The sequence below is a fragment of the Erithacus rubecula genome (genome assembly GCF_903797595.1).
Source record: "Erithacus rubecula genome assembly, chromosome: 9".
NCBI classification, from domain to species: Eukaryota; Metazoa; Chordata; class Aves; order Passeriformes; family Muscicapidae; genus Erithacus; species Erithacus rubecula.
In genome coordinates, this window is record NC_136660.1 from 19966833 (window position 1) to 19984843 (window position 18011).

At 38.9% G+C, this 18011-nt stretch overlaps 1 protein-coding gene across 13 annotated transcripts in view; it reads left to right on the plus strand.

The window, feature by feature from the left end:
- Window positions 1-55: 55 nt before the first annotated feature.
- Window positions 56-18011, plus strand: part of CPEB3 (cytoplasmic polyadenylation element binding protein 3) — a 79208-nt gene continuing 61252 nt past the window's right edge. For 3 of the 13 annotated variants that reach the window (XM_079312024.1, XM_079312029.1, XM_079312035.1), the window contains exons 1-2: window positions 151-296; window positions 8260-9170. In XM_079312024.1, the coding sequence (XP_079168150.1) occupies window positions 239-296; window positions 8260-9170 (969 nt within the window). In that variant the 5' untranslated portion in view covers window positions 151-238. The other 10 variants (XM_079312033.1, XM_079312025.1, XM_079312030.1 and 7 more) reach the window with 8 other exon arrangements.

Here is an 18011-nt window from a genome sequence, read left to right on the forward strand (position 1 = left end):
AGAGGCGGCGAGCGCTGAGCGCAGCCGCGCCGCCCGTCACCGCCGCCCGGCCCCGCGGCGCGCCTGCGCCAGGGGCACAGCGCGAGCGCCAGCCCGCAGCGCTGGGAGCGCCGGGAGCGCCGGGAGCTGTAGTCCTGCCGTAGTCCCGCCGCAGTGCTGCTGCCGCTGGGAGCTGTAGTCCCGCCGCCGGCGCGGGTTTAAAGGTCCGGCGGGGCGCTCCCCCTGTCCTGCCCTGCCCATGTCTCTGCTCGCCGCCGCCGTCGCGCAGTCGCTGCCCGGCTCCGCGCGCGGGGCAGGTACGGGAGCGCGGCGGGGTGGCCGAGCGGGGTCTGCGGGGGGAAGGTCCGCGCCCGGCGGCTGCCGCCCCTCCTGCCGCCCTCCGCAGCCGGCCGGGACCCCTCACGGATGGAGGGAGGGAGGAGAAAAAGAAAGAGGGAGAGGCTGGGCCGCCTGCTTTGCCCCGCTGCCGCTGGGACCCCCCTCAGGCAGGAGCATCCCCCGGTCCCTGCCCTGCCGAACAGGTGCAGGCGGCCCCCGCCCCTGCTCGGTCGCCGGGCCCCGGGAGCTGCCCTCAGGGTTGAGGGGAGCCTGCCAGCTGCCAGCCCCGACCGCGCCGCCCAGAAGGGCGGCGGCTGGAACGGCGGAAGGGAAATTAATCCGTTTCAGTGGTGGTGGTGTCGGTGACAAGGACAAGCGCCCTTGTAAGTGGCACTTGGTGCTCTATGGAGGCCCGGTGACCCTTGGCTTCTGTGGGCTAGTGGGGTGAGGGATGGCACGGCCGGTGGTAATGGCAACGCTCTCTTTTGTATTTGTTGGCGTGCTTCCAAATGGGAAAAAGTCCTTCTAAGGTGCTTTTTAATTTTTTTTTATGATCAGAAGTCAACTTAGAGCGTCACAATCTGAAAAACTGGAAAATTAGAAGCTGAAGAGCCTTTATAGAGCAACGAGGTGAATAGTGTCTGGAAAGAAGTTGCCTTTGCAATTATCTTCACCCTGGGTGTTTGTCTCTTGCCTTCACATCATGCTCCTGAAGCGAAGGCAATAGCCTGTTTTTCAGAGGCTGTTGTGACATGATGGATTCTTTGAAAGAATAGTCAGTAAAAATCAACTTTTAAATTCCTGTTTTCTGGAATGAATAGCCCTCATATTTAGTTCTGCTGTGTGAAACTAGTTCCTCTACCTTGTATAAATTACACTGCAGTTGCTGTTCAAGGTTGTAATTTACAGGGCCGAGCCCAGGATGCAACTGTGCAGCTGCATCAACCTACAGCTGTTCGTGGCTGAGATCAAGCTTTTGCATGTACGTGACAACAGACATCAGGTGGAATAGGAATAGAGTTTAGGGAATATACTATATATTCTTTGAGTGTTCTGCCTTAGCTAGGGACAAATTAGTCTGGTTTTGAGAATCCGTGGGAAAGCGTTGTCAAAATGTGTGTAAAAGGTGTGTAAAACACCTGGACTTGAACTTGTAAGCAGCGTTATATGCATAATAGTAAGGGTGTTGTTTATTTTCTAATTGCTACGAATATCATAAAGAGGAATGCTGAAGTATTTACAGAGATATAAATGTTTCTTACAGGAGGTCTAGAAACAGACATAAGAAAGCATTGACATCCTGTCCCAGAAAATTTATTTGGTGCTTTTTTAAATTCAGTGTTGCTACTTCTGCTGAGGAGTGTTGGATGTACAGTTGCCTGAGTAAACCACATGGGCATGACCTCCTGGAAGAGATCCTAATACACACTGTCCCAATTACAGCTGTCCGTGGCATGTAAGAGTAATATTGGATATCAAGAGTTTCTGGTTTCTATTCTTGGTCTAGACTAAGTTCATTGTCTATTGGCCAGAACATTGAGCAGCTAGGCTAGCCCAGCTTAGTTTCTTTATATTTATTCTCATGTGTTAGAAATGGAAATAGGGAAGCTGGTTTTATTTCTAGGAGTATGTGGTTTGTGCAGTTTCTGTATTTTTGCTTTGGCGTTGAAAGGATATGCTGGTTGCCTGCCATTTATGATAAAGGTCATCGTGGCTAATAATAGCTGTGAAGAATATTTACCTGAAGAAATGGAACCAGAACCCAGGATCACTTGGCTACCATTTGAGGCTAAGGAGCTGTCTGTGACAAAGGTGGCTACTTTGCTCTATCACTGGCACAGGAAGGTATGCCAAGATTGGACTGGATAAAACTTGAATATCAGGTCAAATAGGGAACACTTGGTAGGTTTGGATATATTTTTTTTTTTAATTCCAATTTTTTTCAATCATGAAAAATAAATTATACGATGCATAAAAGCATAGTTGGACAAGCTTTGATGGTTTTAAACGAAAAGATGGTGGATTTAGATTGAACATAAGGAATAAATCTTTTATGATGAGGGTGGTAAAGCACTGGCATAGGTCGTCCAGGTAGGGTGGATTCCTTGGAAACATTTAAGGTCAGGTTAAGCAACCTAATCTGGTTGAAGACATCCCTACTCATTTCAGAGAGGTGGACTAGAGGAGCTTTAAAGGTCCCTTGCAACCCAAAGTATTCTACAATGGCAGACCCCTTAACATCCCATAAATCGCTTAAAAATTCTGAAATCCAGAAAACAATTTGTTGAAACTGTGTGACAGCTTGAGATATATGTTCTTTGTCTGCTCTTTCCAGAACCAAAGTGTGATCCTAAAATACATATATATAACCAACTGGTTTTAAATTTGCAAAAAAACCCTTCCTTACTCCCAGACAGAGCTGGATATGCAGCTGCTCTATTCAAATGCTTGCTTTATTCTCCCATACAATCTCTTCCTTTGCTCTCCATCTTCTCCCTTTTCTCTTAATTCTCTTTCCACTTTTTGTTCTTTATGCTTCCTTCTTTGCATTGGCAATTTCCACTATAAATCTCAGATTGCCTCTTGCATTTTTCATTTCATTTTTTAAACAATTGCATCCTGTATAATCCCTTAATAGATCCTTCTTTGTTTCTTCCTCCTGTTTCTCTGATGTTCTCTGCACTGTGCCTCACTCTGTCATCCCTTACCTGCACCTGGCAGTGAGTGGCTACATCTGAGCTGAGAGAACTCTCCTGGGATCAGGCTCTATTTGGCCAGTGCAGAGTGAGGGAAGGTGGCTGCTCTTCCTGGAGCTTTGCCAGAGCTCAGCTCCCAGACACTGACTGGAGGGAGCAGCCATTTTAAGTAAATTAAGTAAAACTGCGCATTTGAAGGCAAGTACAGAATTTAATTAAATGAAAATCACCAAAATGCAATATATGCTATTTAGGGCTTAAAATTTTGCCCTAACTTGGCTATTTGATTTACTGCAAAATATCAACTTTAAAAAATACTAAGTGGTTTGATAAAAAATTTGTACAGATTTAAGCTTAATAAAGAAGCTGACAAGCAATTAGTGAAAGAATGACATGGAGATAGATTAAATACATATGTATATATGACTATGTCAGTGAGGCCTGAAAAAGAGGAAAAGAAGACACATACTGAAGGAGTTGTACCTTAATATGGTTCTTCTGACCTGGCAGTATTAAAACTGTGGAAATTATTCATTGTTTACCCAACTATAGTAAGTAATCCAACAATATAGGAGAATTTTACTTCAGGAAATCTAAAGGTTAACTGCTATGATATTAATATATAAAATTAAATTGCAGATCAGTTAGGTATTTTTGATCTACTTGGTTCCATTTTTTAAAAGATAAGTAACCCTCAATTAGTCTAAAGTGAAACTAGTCTAAGTTGAAAAATGTGTTTCTACAATAAAACTTGGATTTTTTTCAACACCGTAATACTTCATTTTAACCTTCTAACTAGTTGGAATAGTCACTTTCTGTCAAAAAGACTAGCATGGTTTGTTAGTCACAGGAGGCTTAAAGAGGCTTAAATTGCTTCATAATGAATTGCTTAAAATAAAAATACACTTTATACATGTTAATTGAATTAGCTTGGCTTATTTGGGCCTTTCTTACATTTGTTTCTTTGGAATTGGCCCAGGTCAAGTAATTCATATACCAGATTGAATTAAGCTGTTGTGTTCTGATTCAGCTGTCATGACAATTTTTTAACTTCCAGTTATGAAGGAGTTGGTTGCTAGAAACAAAGAAAAAAAATTGTTTTCTTCTAGTGGCTAGTTGATCAAAAACTGTCTTTACATCTTGATTTTCTTTGGCTCTGGAGTGGTTTTCCTTATCCTAATGATTTATCTATCAAGTGAAACTCTCTCCTGGGAAGAGCTGACAGAAACAGTGCAGTCCCTTGCATGTGAATCTTCAAATCATCTGAAAAGCAATAACCTGCAGGTAAATAGGGACATAAAGGAGAGGCATAGAATGCCTAGAGCCAGCCCTGTGAGAGGTGGGATAGTTAATGAAATTAAGTGTTGTCAGTTGCTGTAAGAAAGCAGTTTTGCTGCCTTTAATGATTCAGAGTAGCACAAACAGGTTAGAGCAAGTGTTGAGAAACCCTTAATTACAGTGTTGATTTGGGGCAGGCAGACCATACAGTCCAACATAAACAGAGTGCAGAAAGCAGAGACATAAGTGTTAGAACAACTCATTTTCAACTGCCCTAATTTATCTTTCTCAGCTTTAGTCATCTGTCTTTCACGCACAAAGCTATGCATATTTCATCCTTGGAAAATCAGCCTGCACTTTTATTAAACACTGTTTTTTTCACACTCCTGAATTCAACTATGTATTTCCTTATAAGCATTGCTATTTGGTCTGAATAATTAGTATTATTCATTACCCAGAATAAACATGCAGAATAATTCATGGACTAGTGCAAAACAGAACACCATGTGCCAGTGAATGAAATTCTGAAAACTTTACCTGACCTACATTAATGATCACAATATTAATATCTTATGAGAGGAACTTGTCTCAGGCTGTGTATTGATGTGGAGGCTGGAGATATGTAGATGGTGGACAGTGAAAGGGAGAGAGGTCAAGTGTGGCACCACCATGTATAGAATAGATGGAATATTAAATAGCAACATTCACACCTTGATTTTCTTCAGAGCAACTTATTTTTTGGTAAAATTTTCAGTGTAGTAACAACTCAGTAATGAAAAGGTCGTAGCTTGAAAATTGGAAACTATTCAAATAGCACAACTTTTCACCCCTGTACTGATTTTTGTTTTTAAATTTTCATACTTGACCTATTTGTGTTTGAGTTTCAGAATAGATTTAGAAATTCTATTATGACACGTGATTATTAATATATTCTTCAGCTAAGTGGCACAATCTCCTTTGTAATAGATGTTAAATTTATATCTGTTATGAGTTTATAAATAATTTCTTATGCTAGGAGTTTATAAGGGAAGTTTGGAAATACAGAAACTATTCCTTTGCCTAGCAGTTGTTCTGAATATGTGGCTATTTGATCTGGGCTTCTAAATCAAACTGTTTAAAAACTCATATTTAATTGGTCACTTTCAGCTCAGTCTGACAGATATTTCTTCAGAGCTGATGGTTCAGATTGCAGCAGTTTTCCCTGAGAAGAGGGAGTGTGCATATACTTTTTTCCCTTTTGAGCTCTCTTCCTTGCAGGAAGCAGCAGTGAAATGCTGTCTGTAGGTAAGACTTCAAACCCCATGATTCCCTGGGGAGAGCATGCGCTGAAAGCTTCCAGTTGTCAAAGGGCTCTTGCCAGACTGGTCGACTATTTGTCATATACCAAATCTGAGAGAAGAAAATAAATATACTGTCCTTTTGTTGATCTTAAAATACAGAAAATCCAAAGGTAACTGTTCCTTAAACATTTCTGTGTTGGCTGCATGGGTTTCTGCATGCAAATGGAGCTGGCATTGCTATGGGGATATAGATTTCCTGTTCTGGATTGTAAATTTGGACAATTACTTACACCAGCAAATAATCAAGAGTACTGCATACTAGTCCAACACTAGACATTGGCTGGTCTGTCTTTCAAAGTCATTTATTAACCAGTATCTTTTAATTTGTACTGGCTTCAATCATTAAAGGAAGGTCTTGACCTTGACAAGAGTGTTGAACTGTGCAGTGATTTTTGCCTTTAAGAAGCAATATGGAAGGCAATACGAATCACAGTCCTTAGGATAAAGTTCAAAACCAGCTAGCTAAGTCAAGGTTCACATTTGAAGCAACTGCTGTACTAGCCACTATAGATAACCTGGTGACTAACTAATTTAAATATAACTTTATTGACGACATAATTTTCACATTTCAGCTGCTATGTCTTTCTCTCTAAATGTATTTTTATACTGATAGCTCAGACCCAGGGGAGTGGGATACATATAATCCTTTTCTCCCTCTGATGTGGAGTCATCAGTAGTTTTATGTAGCCTTAGGAGTAATAGTGATGTGGGTAGAAGTGAAGCTAATGGAAAGTTACACAGAGAGAGCTTGGTATATGGTGCTTTACTGCAGTATTGCTTTAAAATGCCTTGCAAGGTTTTCTGCACTCCCAGCAGCAGCAGCGCTGCCTGGAACAGATGCAAGGTTTACCCTGTCCTTAGGAGATTAATGTTGTCTCACTGCATGGTCTGCTCAGGAAGCCTTGCTGCTCGCTTTACATATTGAACTGGTAAATCAGGGGGAGCATATGCAGTAACTTACTAGATACCAGAAATCTCTTCTGACATTCATTTTAATTAAAATGTGTGTGCATGCCTCAGAAGATATTTAAAGGAAAGAACAAAAAATATAAGATACACCTGGACCATCTGATGTCAGAAAGGACAGTGTTGACAGTTTCACACTTTGCCGCCTTTCTTAAACAGTAATTGATTTGGCTTTACATTGTTACATTACAAAAACAATCCTAAAAAATGCAGTCTTAGGCATGTAAATGTCGTATGATTAACCCAATAGAAATGCAGTTAGGTATTCAGCGATGACCATCTTTGACATAGTTAATTAAAATAAGTGATTTGGGGCTCATTTAAAATACTTCTGAGATTCAGAATTATCTCCTCAATTGACTAAAATCCTTCAAAATGTGGAGGTTCCTGTTGTGATTTCATATAATTGCTCTTCATTGATGTCTGTATTGTATTGGTACTATTGGGTCTCAAAATAATAATGAAATTATATGAGCTGCTCTATTTCATATGGATCACTTTTTCTAGCAAATATAAACCTCAACCATTCCACATACATTTCCTTTCTAAAGTTTTAACTTATGTATTGATTTAGCAAATAATTTCCGTCCCTAGTCTTTGTCTTGTGCATATAAAGATGGTTTTTAACATGCAGCATGTCTATATTGTAAATATTTCGATTTTCCCTGGGTTTATATTTCCTCTGAAAGCATCGGAAAGATCATAGTCTAATAATACCTCCCCAGTCTGCTGATTTTGACCTTAGGTTTTTCTAATGGACAAATCACCGATGATTTCATATGTATGTGTATAAATAGAGCGGGTATGTATATAAATAGAGCGAGTAGACATCTATACCTTCAAGCTAAGGACTGCTTTGATGTAAAATAGCGTTTTACGCGGGGAGATCGTAAGGTCACCGAAGGCAAATGTAGCAGCCCTCGGTGGCTTTGTCGGCGCAGTGTCCCCGCCCCCGGCCCCCTCCCGGCTGTGCCATCGCCGGCGCTGCCGGAGCCGGCGCGGGCTGGGCGCAGGGAGCGGGCAGGAAGCGATTGTGCAGCGCGGAGCCGCTCCCGTGTCAGCGCCAGCGTCCCTGCGCGCCTTCGCTCCCATAAACCTCAATCACTGCCAGCTTGCTTGTTAATTAAGGAAAATCGGCACCCGGCTCCTTTAAAGGTCCCCTAATAGAAAAGGGGGTGGAGAAGAGCGAAGACTGGTGTCTTTTTAACCTTGCTGAAGGACGCAGCAGTATTTATTGACGTATGCAAATAACCAGGGGGAGGAGGTGGAGGAGGAGGGTGCTTGGAAAAACAGGAACCAGAATCAGTTTCTCATTGCAGGGTGAGAGCTCTGAGTTCCGGTGTAAGAGAAAAGAGACGTGGCGAAATTGCTGTATATCTCTGCCCTATAAGCACATCTCTCATTTAGACTGAAGGGAAACAGGCATCAAAAAGGGTGAAGCATCTTAAAAAATATTTTAAAGGCAATCTAGCATGATCAAAGGTTACATATTCCTAAATGGGGGAGGGGGAAGATTACGGGTTTGCCTTGCAATATGCTGTAGCATAGTACTAGCAATAGGACGAGATTTTTGGCTGGCAAATGATTAAAACAGACTGGCTTGTGGTATGAATGACAATGTTAATAATCTGTCTTTGTGGTTTTTTCCCCTACTGTTTCAGCTGCGCAAACCATGCAGGATGATTTACTGATGGACAAAAGCAAAGCCCAGCCCCAGCAGCAGCGGCAGCAGCAGCAGCAGCAAGATCCAAACTCAGCAGAAGCCCCCTCTACACCCATCTCGTCGGAGACACCCAAACCAGAAGACAACAGTTCAGTGACTAGTATCGGCACATCGGCTCCTTCCCAAAATAGCAAGGAGAAGATGCAGATGGAGTCTCCCATTTTGCCTGGCTTGAGCTTTCACCAGCCTCAACAAGAACCTGCAGCCGGCACCTCCTTGTCTCCCTCGTTTGGCAGCACCTGGTCTACAGGGACCACAAACACGGTGGATGATAGCTTTTTCCAAGGGATTACTCCAGTCAATGGGACAATGCTTTTCCAGAATTTTCCACACCATGTCAACCCTGTATTTGGTGGCACTTTCTCACCTCAGATTGGCCTAGCTCAGACACAACACCACCAACATCAGCAGCAGCAGCAGCAAGCTCAGCAGCAGCAGCAGCAGCGGAGGTCACCTGTGAGTCCTAATCAGGCACCTTTCGCCCAGAGAAATGCTGCTTACAGCCATCAGCCCATCATGACCAGCAAACCGTCTTCCTCCTCTGCCTCTTCTTCTTCCTCCTCCAGCTGGAATAACCATCAAAACGCGGCTTGGAGTACACCTTCCAACCCTTGGGGTGGGCTGCAGGCTGGTAGGGACCCTCGAAGGGCAGTTGGAGTGGGGGTTGGCGTGGGAGTGGGAGTCGGCGTGCCCTCCCCCCTCAATCCCATTTCACCCCTTAAAAAACCCTTCTCCAGCAATGTCATTGCCCCTCCGAAGTTCCCACGGGCTGCACCCTTAACCCCCAAATCCTGGATGGAAGACAACGCGTTCAGGACGGACAATGGCAACAATCTGTTGCCTTTTCAGGTAAATGACTAGATGCACCTTCTGCATGATGACAGCTATCACATATTTGTGTTTTTTGTAGGGCTGTGTTTCATGTTACTGTTCTGAGTGGCATTTCCATAACTCATATTTTTATCAAATAGTCACATTACATGAAAGAAATGGGGTTGAACTCAAGGAGTGCATAGACAAAGATTTCCAATTCTAGCTTAGAGTTTAAAAATCTTATTTTTCTTGAAACATTGTCACATATGGTATATGGAGGGTTTTTGTTGTTGCTTTTTGCTCTTTTTTTAGCATCTGAAAGGTAGTAGCCTTCATGACAAACAGGTTCAGCAGACTACGTTCCCTTGGTGCTGTGTTAGAATTTTTTCATATTCTCCCATATGTGATAAAACTGAGATGTTGAAATTGCTGGCTTCAGTTTTTTTAACTGGCTGTTAATTTCAAACAAAGATGCTTCTTGACCTGAAATTCAGTTAATTATTTTATCACCATTGCAATAACTAATTGTCCTTGTGTTGTGGTGGGATTTAATGGGGGGGTCTGTTTGCATAAGGCACCCATGTGAAAAGCTGTGTACATCTAATATGAACACCCTGCTGTTATATTCACAGTGGACGTTTTGAATACATCTCGAAGCAGCGTGGGTGTGTATGGAAAGAGTGGCATATCTGTCCTTTCCAGTAAGGAAATGCCTAATACAATTGACATGATTTAGAAATGGCAGGGAGGTATTGTATAAAATAAACCATTTTATGCTGTTTAGAATATTTGCAGAGAAAAGAGACAATAGGACACGACCTTCAGAGCCATATTGCAATGGAGTCTATTTACTAGCTACATAGCTCTGAAATATTTAAAGCTGCAGTGCCCTTCACTGTTTTTTTTTTTAAATCTATGACGACAAAGCAGATCAATTGCAGCTGAAACTGGGCCAAATGGAAGATTTGCAATTTTAATGCAGAATGAAACCTGTCATGGTGTGAAATCCATTTTAAGTTGAAAAAAAGCAGAGCTTGCACTTGCAGTTTTATCTATACTAGGTGAAGTGAATCTCAGACTTTTTCTAGGTTAGCTGTTTTGATGTCAGGTGAATCAAAATTTTCTGCTTTGAAATACAGGTAAATCATTCATGAATGCTTGCACTTTAGGTAGTTGTTTTCTTAAGAAAGTATGACCTCTCAAACATCTTTAACTTACCAGTTTGGTAAGAATAGCATTTAGATTGATACTCAGTTCTAGAAACACAGGAAAAAAAAGAAATCAAACAAATGCACCCTCACCCCCATTATTTTGGGAGACTGTTGAAGTAAAATATATGTACTTTCCAGTCCTATTCAAAGAGGACATCTTATAGTCAGCCCTGAAATTTCATTTTGCTGCTTCATTCTGTTTAAAGGGAGAGTTGCATTTTTTTTATTGGCTGCCCTAAATGAAGGTGGAGTGGCTTCTGGTGAGCTGCTGGTTAATGTCTCTGAAGCACTGAAGGCTGGAGGAAGATTACACTTTAGACACAATATGCCTGGTGTCAATAGTATGTTGCACAGAGCACAGCACCACAAAAGCTAATAGCTCCCAGTCATTTTTGAGGAGTGGGAAATGTGTTTCAATTTACAAGTATTCTTAATTGTCTACATGTAAGACATTACAAATTTTGGTGTATTTGAATTAGTAGTGAAAACAACAGTAAATGGTCTTATTTCTGTGGTTTGGTTAGTGAGATACATCTTTAATGAATACAGAACTTTATTATTGTGACTGTAAATTGTCACAAATTAAACTGGCAGATATTTACTCATCATGAGGAGAAAAAAATTAGCTAACTGCTTTTAAAGAAAAGCTCTTCTGATTTTGAAATTATGGTTTCAAAAAAACTGAAGTATTAGCCAGTGTGTAAATTTGGAAACTTATTTTCTTCTCTGTGAATTTAACCTGATATTTTCATGTTCAACTGAAAGCAAATGCCTAGGCTATTCTCAGCACCAGCTGGTATAGCAGTCTGATTTCAGAGACTCAGAACACTTGTATTTTTTCTTCCTATTAGGCTCCTTTTTTTTTTTTTTTTTTTTTAAATACAAGCTGCTGAATTTTGCTTATTAAAAATTGTAATCTGGGTTGCTGTTGATTGCTGATATACTTAATGAAATGCCAAAGACATCTTGAAACCATACTATTGGTAGGAAGCAACTGTTTAGTTAGACTAATTTGAATTTCCTTTTTTTCAGTGTGAGTTTAATCTTTACTGCCAAGGTTCTGGTTGTCTCTTTTTTTTTCTTCACCCCACCCCTAAATTGGGCAATATGTTGACACAGTAAGTTCTGCTTGTCAGCACTATCAAGTAGTTATGGCAGGTTTACCCATTTGCATCTGTCACCCCCCCATAACTGTGTGGTTTTGAGCTACTTTAGAAACACCTTCCAGTAAACTTTCTAGCAAAACACTTATGCATATTAGCAAGTTCTTTGTGCTAACATGTTATTTTATGTTGGGGTTATGAGGTTTTCAAAGAAAGAAGAAAACTTATTAATATGTTCGCTGTTTGAAATAACATCAGGGAGAGCTATTTTGTAGTTCAAGTCTGTGCAGTGATCACAAGTTTTGATCAGAAAAGATCTATAACTAAGATTTGTGTTCTGAGTCTATAATATTTCAAGCAAGTTAATAGTCAGCTATTGATGTATGTTGTTCTAGGAAGAAGTGTCCAGTTTGAAAATGTTTCTCTTAAAACATGCATATAAAGCAATATGCTAGATATTTTCATCCCTTAATTTGAGTAATACTTTAGTGTATCTTGTATGTCAAAACCAATTGGTGCCTGTCCCAAGGAGTTGTGCTGCAGAACATATCAGAAGATTTAAAATACCACTTGTTAGGAATTCTCCTGGTGTTTGCCCTGTGATTGGTGTGCAAAGGCCACTAAAAATGTTTTGAAGGAGACTACACTTACTGGGAAAAATTAATTGCAATGTATTTAAAAAAAGGGAGATACAAAGCTGATATTTGAAAGGAAAAAGAGAAGTGATCAGTCTGGAACAAAATGTAATGTAGGAAGTAAGAGTTGGAGACGAGATCATGGGAACAGATGTGGAACTAGGCCAGATAGGAAATACAAAAACATGGCCAGTTTGTTCTTCAGAATATTCTTTAGCTTCTGAGTGGTTCAGGTGAAGGGTCTCTGGTTGTCATGTGGCAAGTATTCATGTTGTGCTATTATGTGAGGTGCTCCTCAGTTGTGGCATTTGAGGCTGGCATTAACTGATTGTCCGTGGGACGCCATTCTCCCGGCAGTGGCTCAGTTCCATTTTCCAGCAGAATGGTGGGGCTTGTACAGAACTATTGCCATCTCCTGCTTCTGAGCTGCTCCCACTATTCTATTTCCCTTTTCTTGTCTCAGGTAAATAGTGTATTTCTTTTGGCTTTTGGCCATGTGAATATACTGCGATGCAGCTTGTGGAGTTAGGAGGATTGATAGTGCTTGAAATAGATCCTTGGAGGCAAGGATCAGAAATTCTCTTTGCCAGGAAGATAGAAAAGGAATTAAATGTTTGCAGACCAGGATCTAATTAAGTATGTTTACCTTGTGGATTTTTAATTATAGCAACACTGTAGCAGTTTTGCAGAAGCTGTACTGAGTTCTGCTGTTTTCAGAGTAATGAAATGAAAGAAATGAAAAATGCTTTGCAGTTTGTGCTCTGAAGAGTCTGGCATGCATCAAACCATTATTGGCAGCTTCAGTGATAAATATTTCTCTAGCAGACATAAAGTGATGTTTATTGTGTATAAGGATAGTTTTAACATGCTATCTTTTGCAGGGAGACTGAGAAACGATTTTTGGGAAGTGTTTTGGTGTGATTTTTTCCTCATTGTTTTCAATTAGAATTAGTCTGGACCAGATAAAATTATAAGTTCATTTAGAAATTTTATATTCAATATTTCATACTAAACAAAATGCCAATTCTAACATGCAGTGAGTTTGTGTTTAAATACAAGTGTGTATGTATGTATAAATATAGAGTTCAAATATTGGAGCATTCACAAGTGTAACAAAGTTTTGTGTTTGAGTAAAAGAGTTTTACTGACTAATACACCCTGGTGACTGATTTTAAAAACCTTTTTTAAATCTAGAGGTGTTTTTTTTCAGTCACAAATAGTTGTATGCAACTATGTTTAAAGATTAGTTTTTAAAACGTATTTCTTTAGTCTAAATTTGTCATTCTGGGCTCTAGCTCCATGACAGTTTAGTAGATTACTACACTTAATAGTGTTACTGTTACCTTAAAAACTATTTCTTACCGTGTAGTCCAGTCTTCATTTTTCTTGCATGATGATGCACAAGCACTGACAGTCTGCAATTGTATGGACAAAAAGAAAAAAAAAAAAAGAGGAAAGTACCTAGGTTTCTTACATGCTTCTGTTGGTACTATTAACTAGCACTGTTTGTAGCTGGATTCTAAATATTAAAATGTGGGACCACATACTGTGGTATCTCAGTAGTCTTCTAGTGTAACAGATACAAGTAACATGTGACATTCTAACTAAGTAGTTGAGAAGAATTTTACGATTTTTTGTTAGATTTTAAATTTGATTGAATTGTAAATGTCTGCATTTTCAAATTAACTAAAACATAGTAATGGTACAGGAAAAAAAGCACATGGCTGCTTCATATTCAACATATGATGATTGAGCACTAATTGCTTATTGATCAGAGTTTTGATTTGAAGTAACCAATCATAGTTAAGCTGAGTTAGTGAAGGTAGAGCAAAGGTTCAGTAGGCAGCTGATATTCTGATCAATTCTACATAGACAGGACTTTCTGAAAAACATTAAAGATATTAACATGGAACAGTGAATCAATAATTTTGTCTTAAAGATTTGTTAAAGGATTTAATCTGGTTTTGGGAGGAGCTATAGAAGGGAAGGTAAAGGGCATGGAGTTCATTTTGTTATTTCCCTTCTTGGATCATCTCTCCCACTTTTCATCTTTTTGCCTAGACTGCTTTTGTGAATGGAATGTAAGAGGAAGAGAGACCTGGAAAAGTAGTGTTTTCAGGTTCTGGTGCTTTTCAAAGAAAAAAAAAAAAGAGTTTGCTGAGTAAATGATTAATATTTCCATTTGTTAGCAGTTGGTAAAATAGTTCTCTTTTCATTAAGGTCACTCAAGAGTAATTCCTAGCAGACCTATGCTAAGGGGAAGCTAAAATATAGCACTGTTTAGTTGCAAGTTTGAAAGTGATCCTAAACACTACATATCTGAATTTTGCTTCTGTTCTAGACTTTACAGTTTTTAGGCTATCTTATACATTCTGTACTTAAATTTAGAGTAGCATTGCCACATTTTGTTTCATTATTTTTTTAAAGCTATTTTTTCTGTGTTTCACAAAAGCATTGCTTTTAAGTGATTGTTAGAGTGCTGCATATACTGGTACAAAACAGTTATCTCAGTAGTTAAAAGAATGTAAAATTTTTGTATATAGAATTATATATTCATTTGTGTAATAATTTTGTTATGATGTGTAAATTTTTAGAGTTTAAAAATGCAAGTTGGCAAAGGTCACAGAAACATTGCTTGTTTGTTCAGGCTTGGTCAACATTTTTATTTTTCTAAGTTTCAGTCTTTTCCTAGAGGCTGCAAGTAGCATTTGTAAATCACAATTAATTGATGTCTTCCTTTTCCTCATTGTCGTGGATAAGTGGCTTTGTCCCTTTATTGTGTGTTTCTCCAGCTCATGCCAGAGATAAAGTTGTCAGTTTTTCTAGGATCTTATAGGAGAGAAGCACTGTGGCAATCAGGATAGATATTGATCTGCTTTGTCACAACGGTGTTAGAAGAGGTGATGTGAAGTCTATTCTACAGGAGTAAATAAGAGGCACAGAGTTTGGGAAATTCATTTTTTTCTCAATGTTCAATGTGAGAAGACTAAAAAATTGTAGGCTTTTATCTGAAATATTTAGAAAACAGAACACCTACTGCAGTCTCTTAAGATTGATGTTTGTGTGAATCTCAAATTAGGCATGAAAAACTGAAGACAATAAATTGGTTCCTGTGAAAACTTTTAGTTTATGCTACATACCAATTACTTGGGAATTAAGAACTTTTCATCAGGGAAAAGAAGCAAAATACTTAATTTCTTTGATACCCACTTTTCCTTCAACTGTTTGTTGTTCTCTGAACATCTTCCAGATTCCAGAGAAGTCTTACTCCTGCTCTTCCTAATTCTCTTTTTCTGGATGGCTTTACAAAATTTGCGAGTTTTGTTTTAAATTCCTAGAGTCTAAATAAACTACTTATGCAAAACCACAGATTCTTTGCATGTTAGGATGATAAACTTCACATGGTTCATCACCCAAGTTAAGAAGATTTTGATCCACTCTATAGTTCTTTGTTCTTGGTTTAACAAGGTTTATGAAAGTTATATGTACAGGAGACTCTTGTTAGGTGTCAGTAGGCATGGCCCCTTTTCTTTATCTACCCTTCAACTGTTTGGCTGCTTTCAAACATCTATTTCTTCCTCATCCTCAATTTTGATTTTTTTTTTCCTTTTTCAATGAGGCTTCTTGTTTGTGTTGGCCTCCCCTATTGTACATTCTGTGTCAAAGCTTCAGGTTACAGTGGAAGGCCCAATAAAGGCCTGTAGTCATAAGCCAAATCGTGCTCACTTAGTCCTGTGCAAAATTAATAGCATGAGGCGTTTTAAATAGGTTTAATTAAATTCAGAGAGAATTGAATTTTCAGAAATACTGGCTAGAAGTTCTTAGTTCTAGATATTTAGGTATTTTAACCATGGGATGACTTAGGCTGAACATGCAGAACTGATTTTCTTTCCCCATGCTCAAACTGAACTTCCAAAATGTATGATGTGGAATGGATTTTCACACAAATTGACAAAAAAACCACTTCTGGCATAAATGAGAAACATTCATTATGGCTTTATCATGGACCTTTTATATATGATTTTGTTTTATATCGTAGTCATAAATGGATGTTTTGGTGAAATTCACCTTTCTTATGTATCAGAATTATTGTGAAGGTGCTCAGCTTAAAAAGATTCATCTTAAAAAGTTATTTTTGGCAACACTGTAGGCAACTTAAAGTTGATCTTTTAATGAGAAATGTCAGACAACAAAGAAATTCACCCACCAAAGCTCTCTGGGTTTTATTCTCTGAGAGAGGCTCTTTTTTGCAGGTAAGACTCATTTCCTAAGAAATTATTTGGAATTGTAGCTTCTTCTGGAAATTGCTGAAATAAACAGAACAAGCATTTTGTTTTAAAATACTTGAATGGTTAAATATTGTTTTGAATTAAATGAAAATTCCTAATTCCTTGTTGGAAGTTGCTGTTTCGTTCTGCTGAAGTATCTTGCTTTGTGAGAAAGATGTGTTAGAAGCATTAATGAATTAACATGGAGGTAGCTAGTGTTACTCTCAATTACAACATGACCTTATCATTTGTAAAGGATTAACAATTTTTTAATGTATTAACTGATTGTTAGCATGGTAACAGATGGCTTATAAGCAAATCTAATATCATCTATTGATGTGCTTAGTAAGCATTAAGGTGTGTAATTACCAAGTGTGTAAAATGTTCATAGTACACTGTAGGTTTGGAATTTTTTAAACTGCTTATATAAATAACTTTTAATTTTAAATCATTATGCCCACAAAAGTCTGACCTAATTTTTCACCTCACTGAATAATTCTCTTGCCCATGTATTCTCTCCAGGATCATATTGTTTCTTCCTGTGACAATTGAAAAAAAAAAATTGAGAACAGTGAGACCTCTCACTTTAACTGAAAGGGTTTTTCTTAAAACTCACAAAGCTTGAAGTAGCAGCTGACTGTGTAGCAGGAAGACTAAGACAGAACAAGAGAGTAGAGGAAACAAAACTCAGGAAGAAGAAAAAGTAGGACTTTCATAGTACAAAATGGAAGGGAAGCTGTGGCATTTTTGAATGTGGCAATCCAACATGATAATATACCCGTTCACTTTCTGCAGATGAGAATTTCTGCAAATAAAATCTTGAAAAGTTCAAACCAGATTCAGCATTTAGTGGTAAGGGTCCTCAGGTGGGTGGCTCCTGCTACTTTTGACTGCTAGTAAGTGAAGCTGTACCTGTGGCTTCAGATTAAGAAAATCAGCCTTAATTGTCAGCAGATTTTACAGGTGATGTTTTGATGCAAGTTTCTGCAGACAGTACCTCCCTTGTCTAAACAGAAACACAATCTTCCAGTGTGGTTTCACAAAGTAGTAGATTACTTATTTAAGAATTTTTTTTCTTGCTAAGCAAGGGAGAAGTACCTGCTGTTGTGTATGCCATTCAAAACTATTTGAAAATTCATCATAGTAAATTTTACAAGTTCTTTGAAAGGCTTCACTTAGTATAAAAACTGGAACATTTTATGGCAAATTATTTTGCTTGCACAGTAGCTTTGTTTGAATATAGACTTGAACTGGTGAATGTCTCAAAATACAGCTCAGTCCTTAGTTCCACTGGGCATGTAGAGCAAGGAAAATTAATTTAAAGAACCAACACAGTGAAAATAGCTTTTTTTTTATTAATACAGGTGTGCATAGATGCAAAAGCAACTGTATGAGATGCACAGTTTTTCATGCAACCTGCAATTTTGTTTACCTTTTCACACTTCATGTTTATGTTTGTGGTTTGTCATTGTCCAGAAATTGACTATAAAACTCCTGTATTTCTCTTTTCTGTGTAATTCTTACTGGTTGATGAGTAACTTCTCACTTTACTGTGAAGATTGAGTCCTTGAGGTTGTGACCTTGTAGTTAGTGCTATTAAATATCAGTCTGCTTTGCTGCAGTTCTTCAGCTCTTCCTGTCTGATGAGCTTATCTCCTCT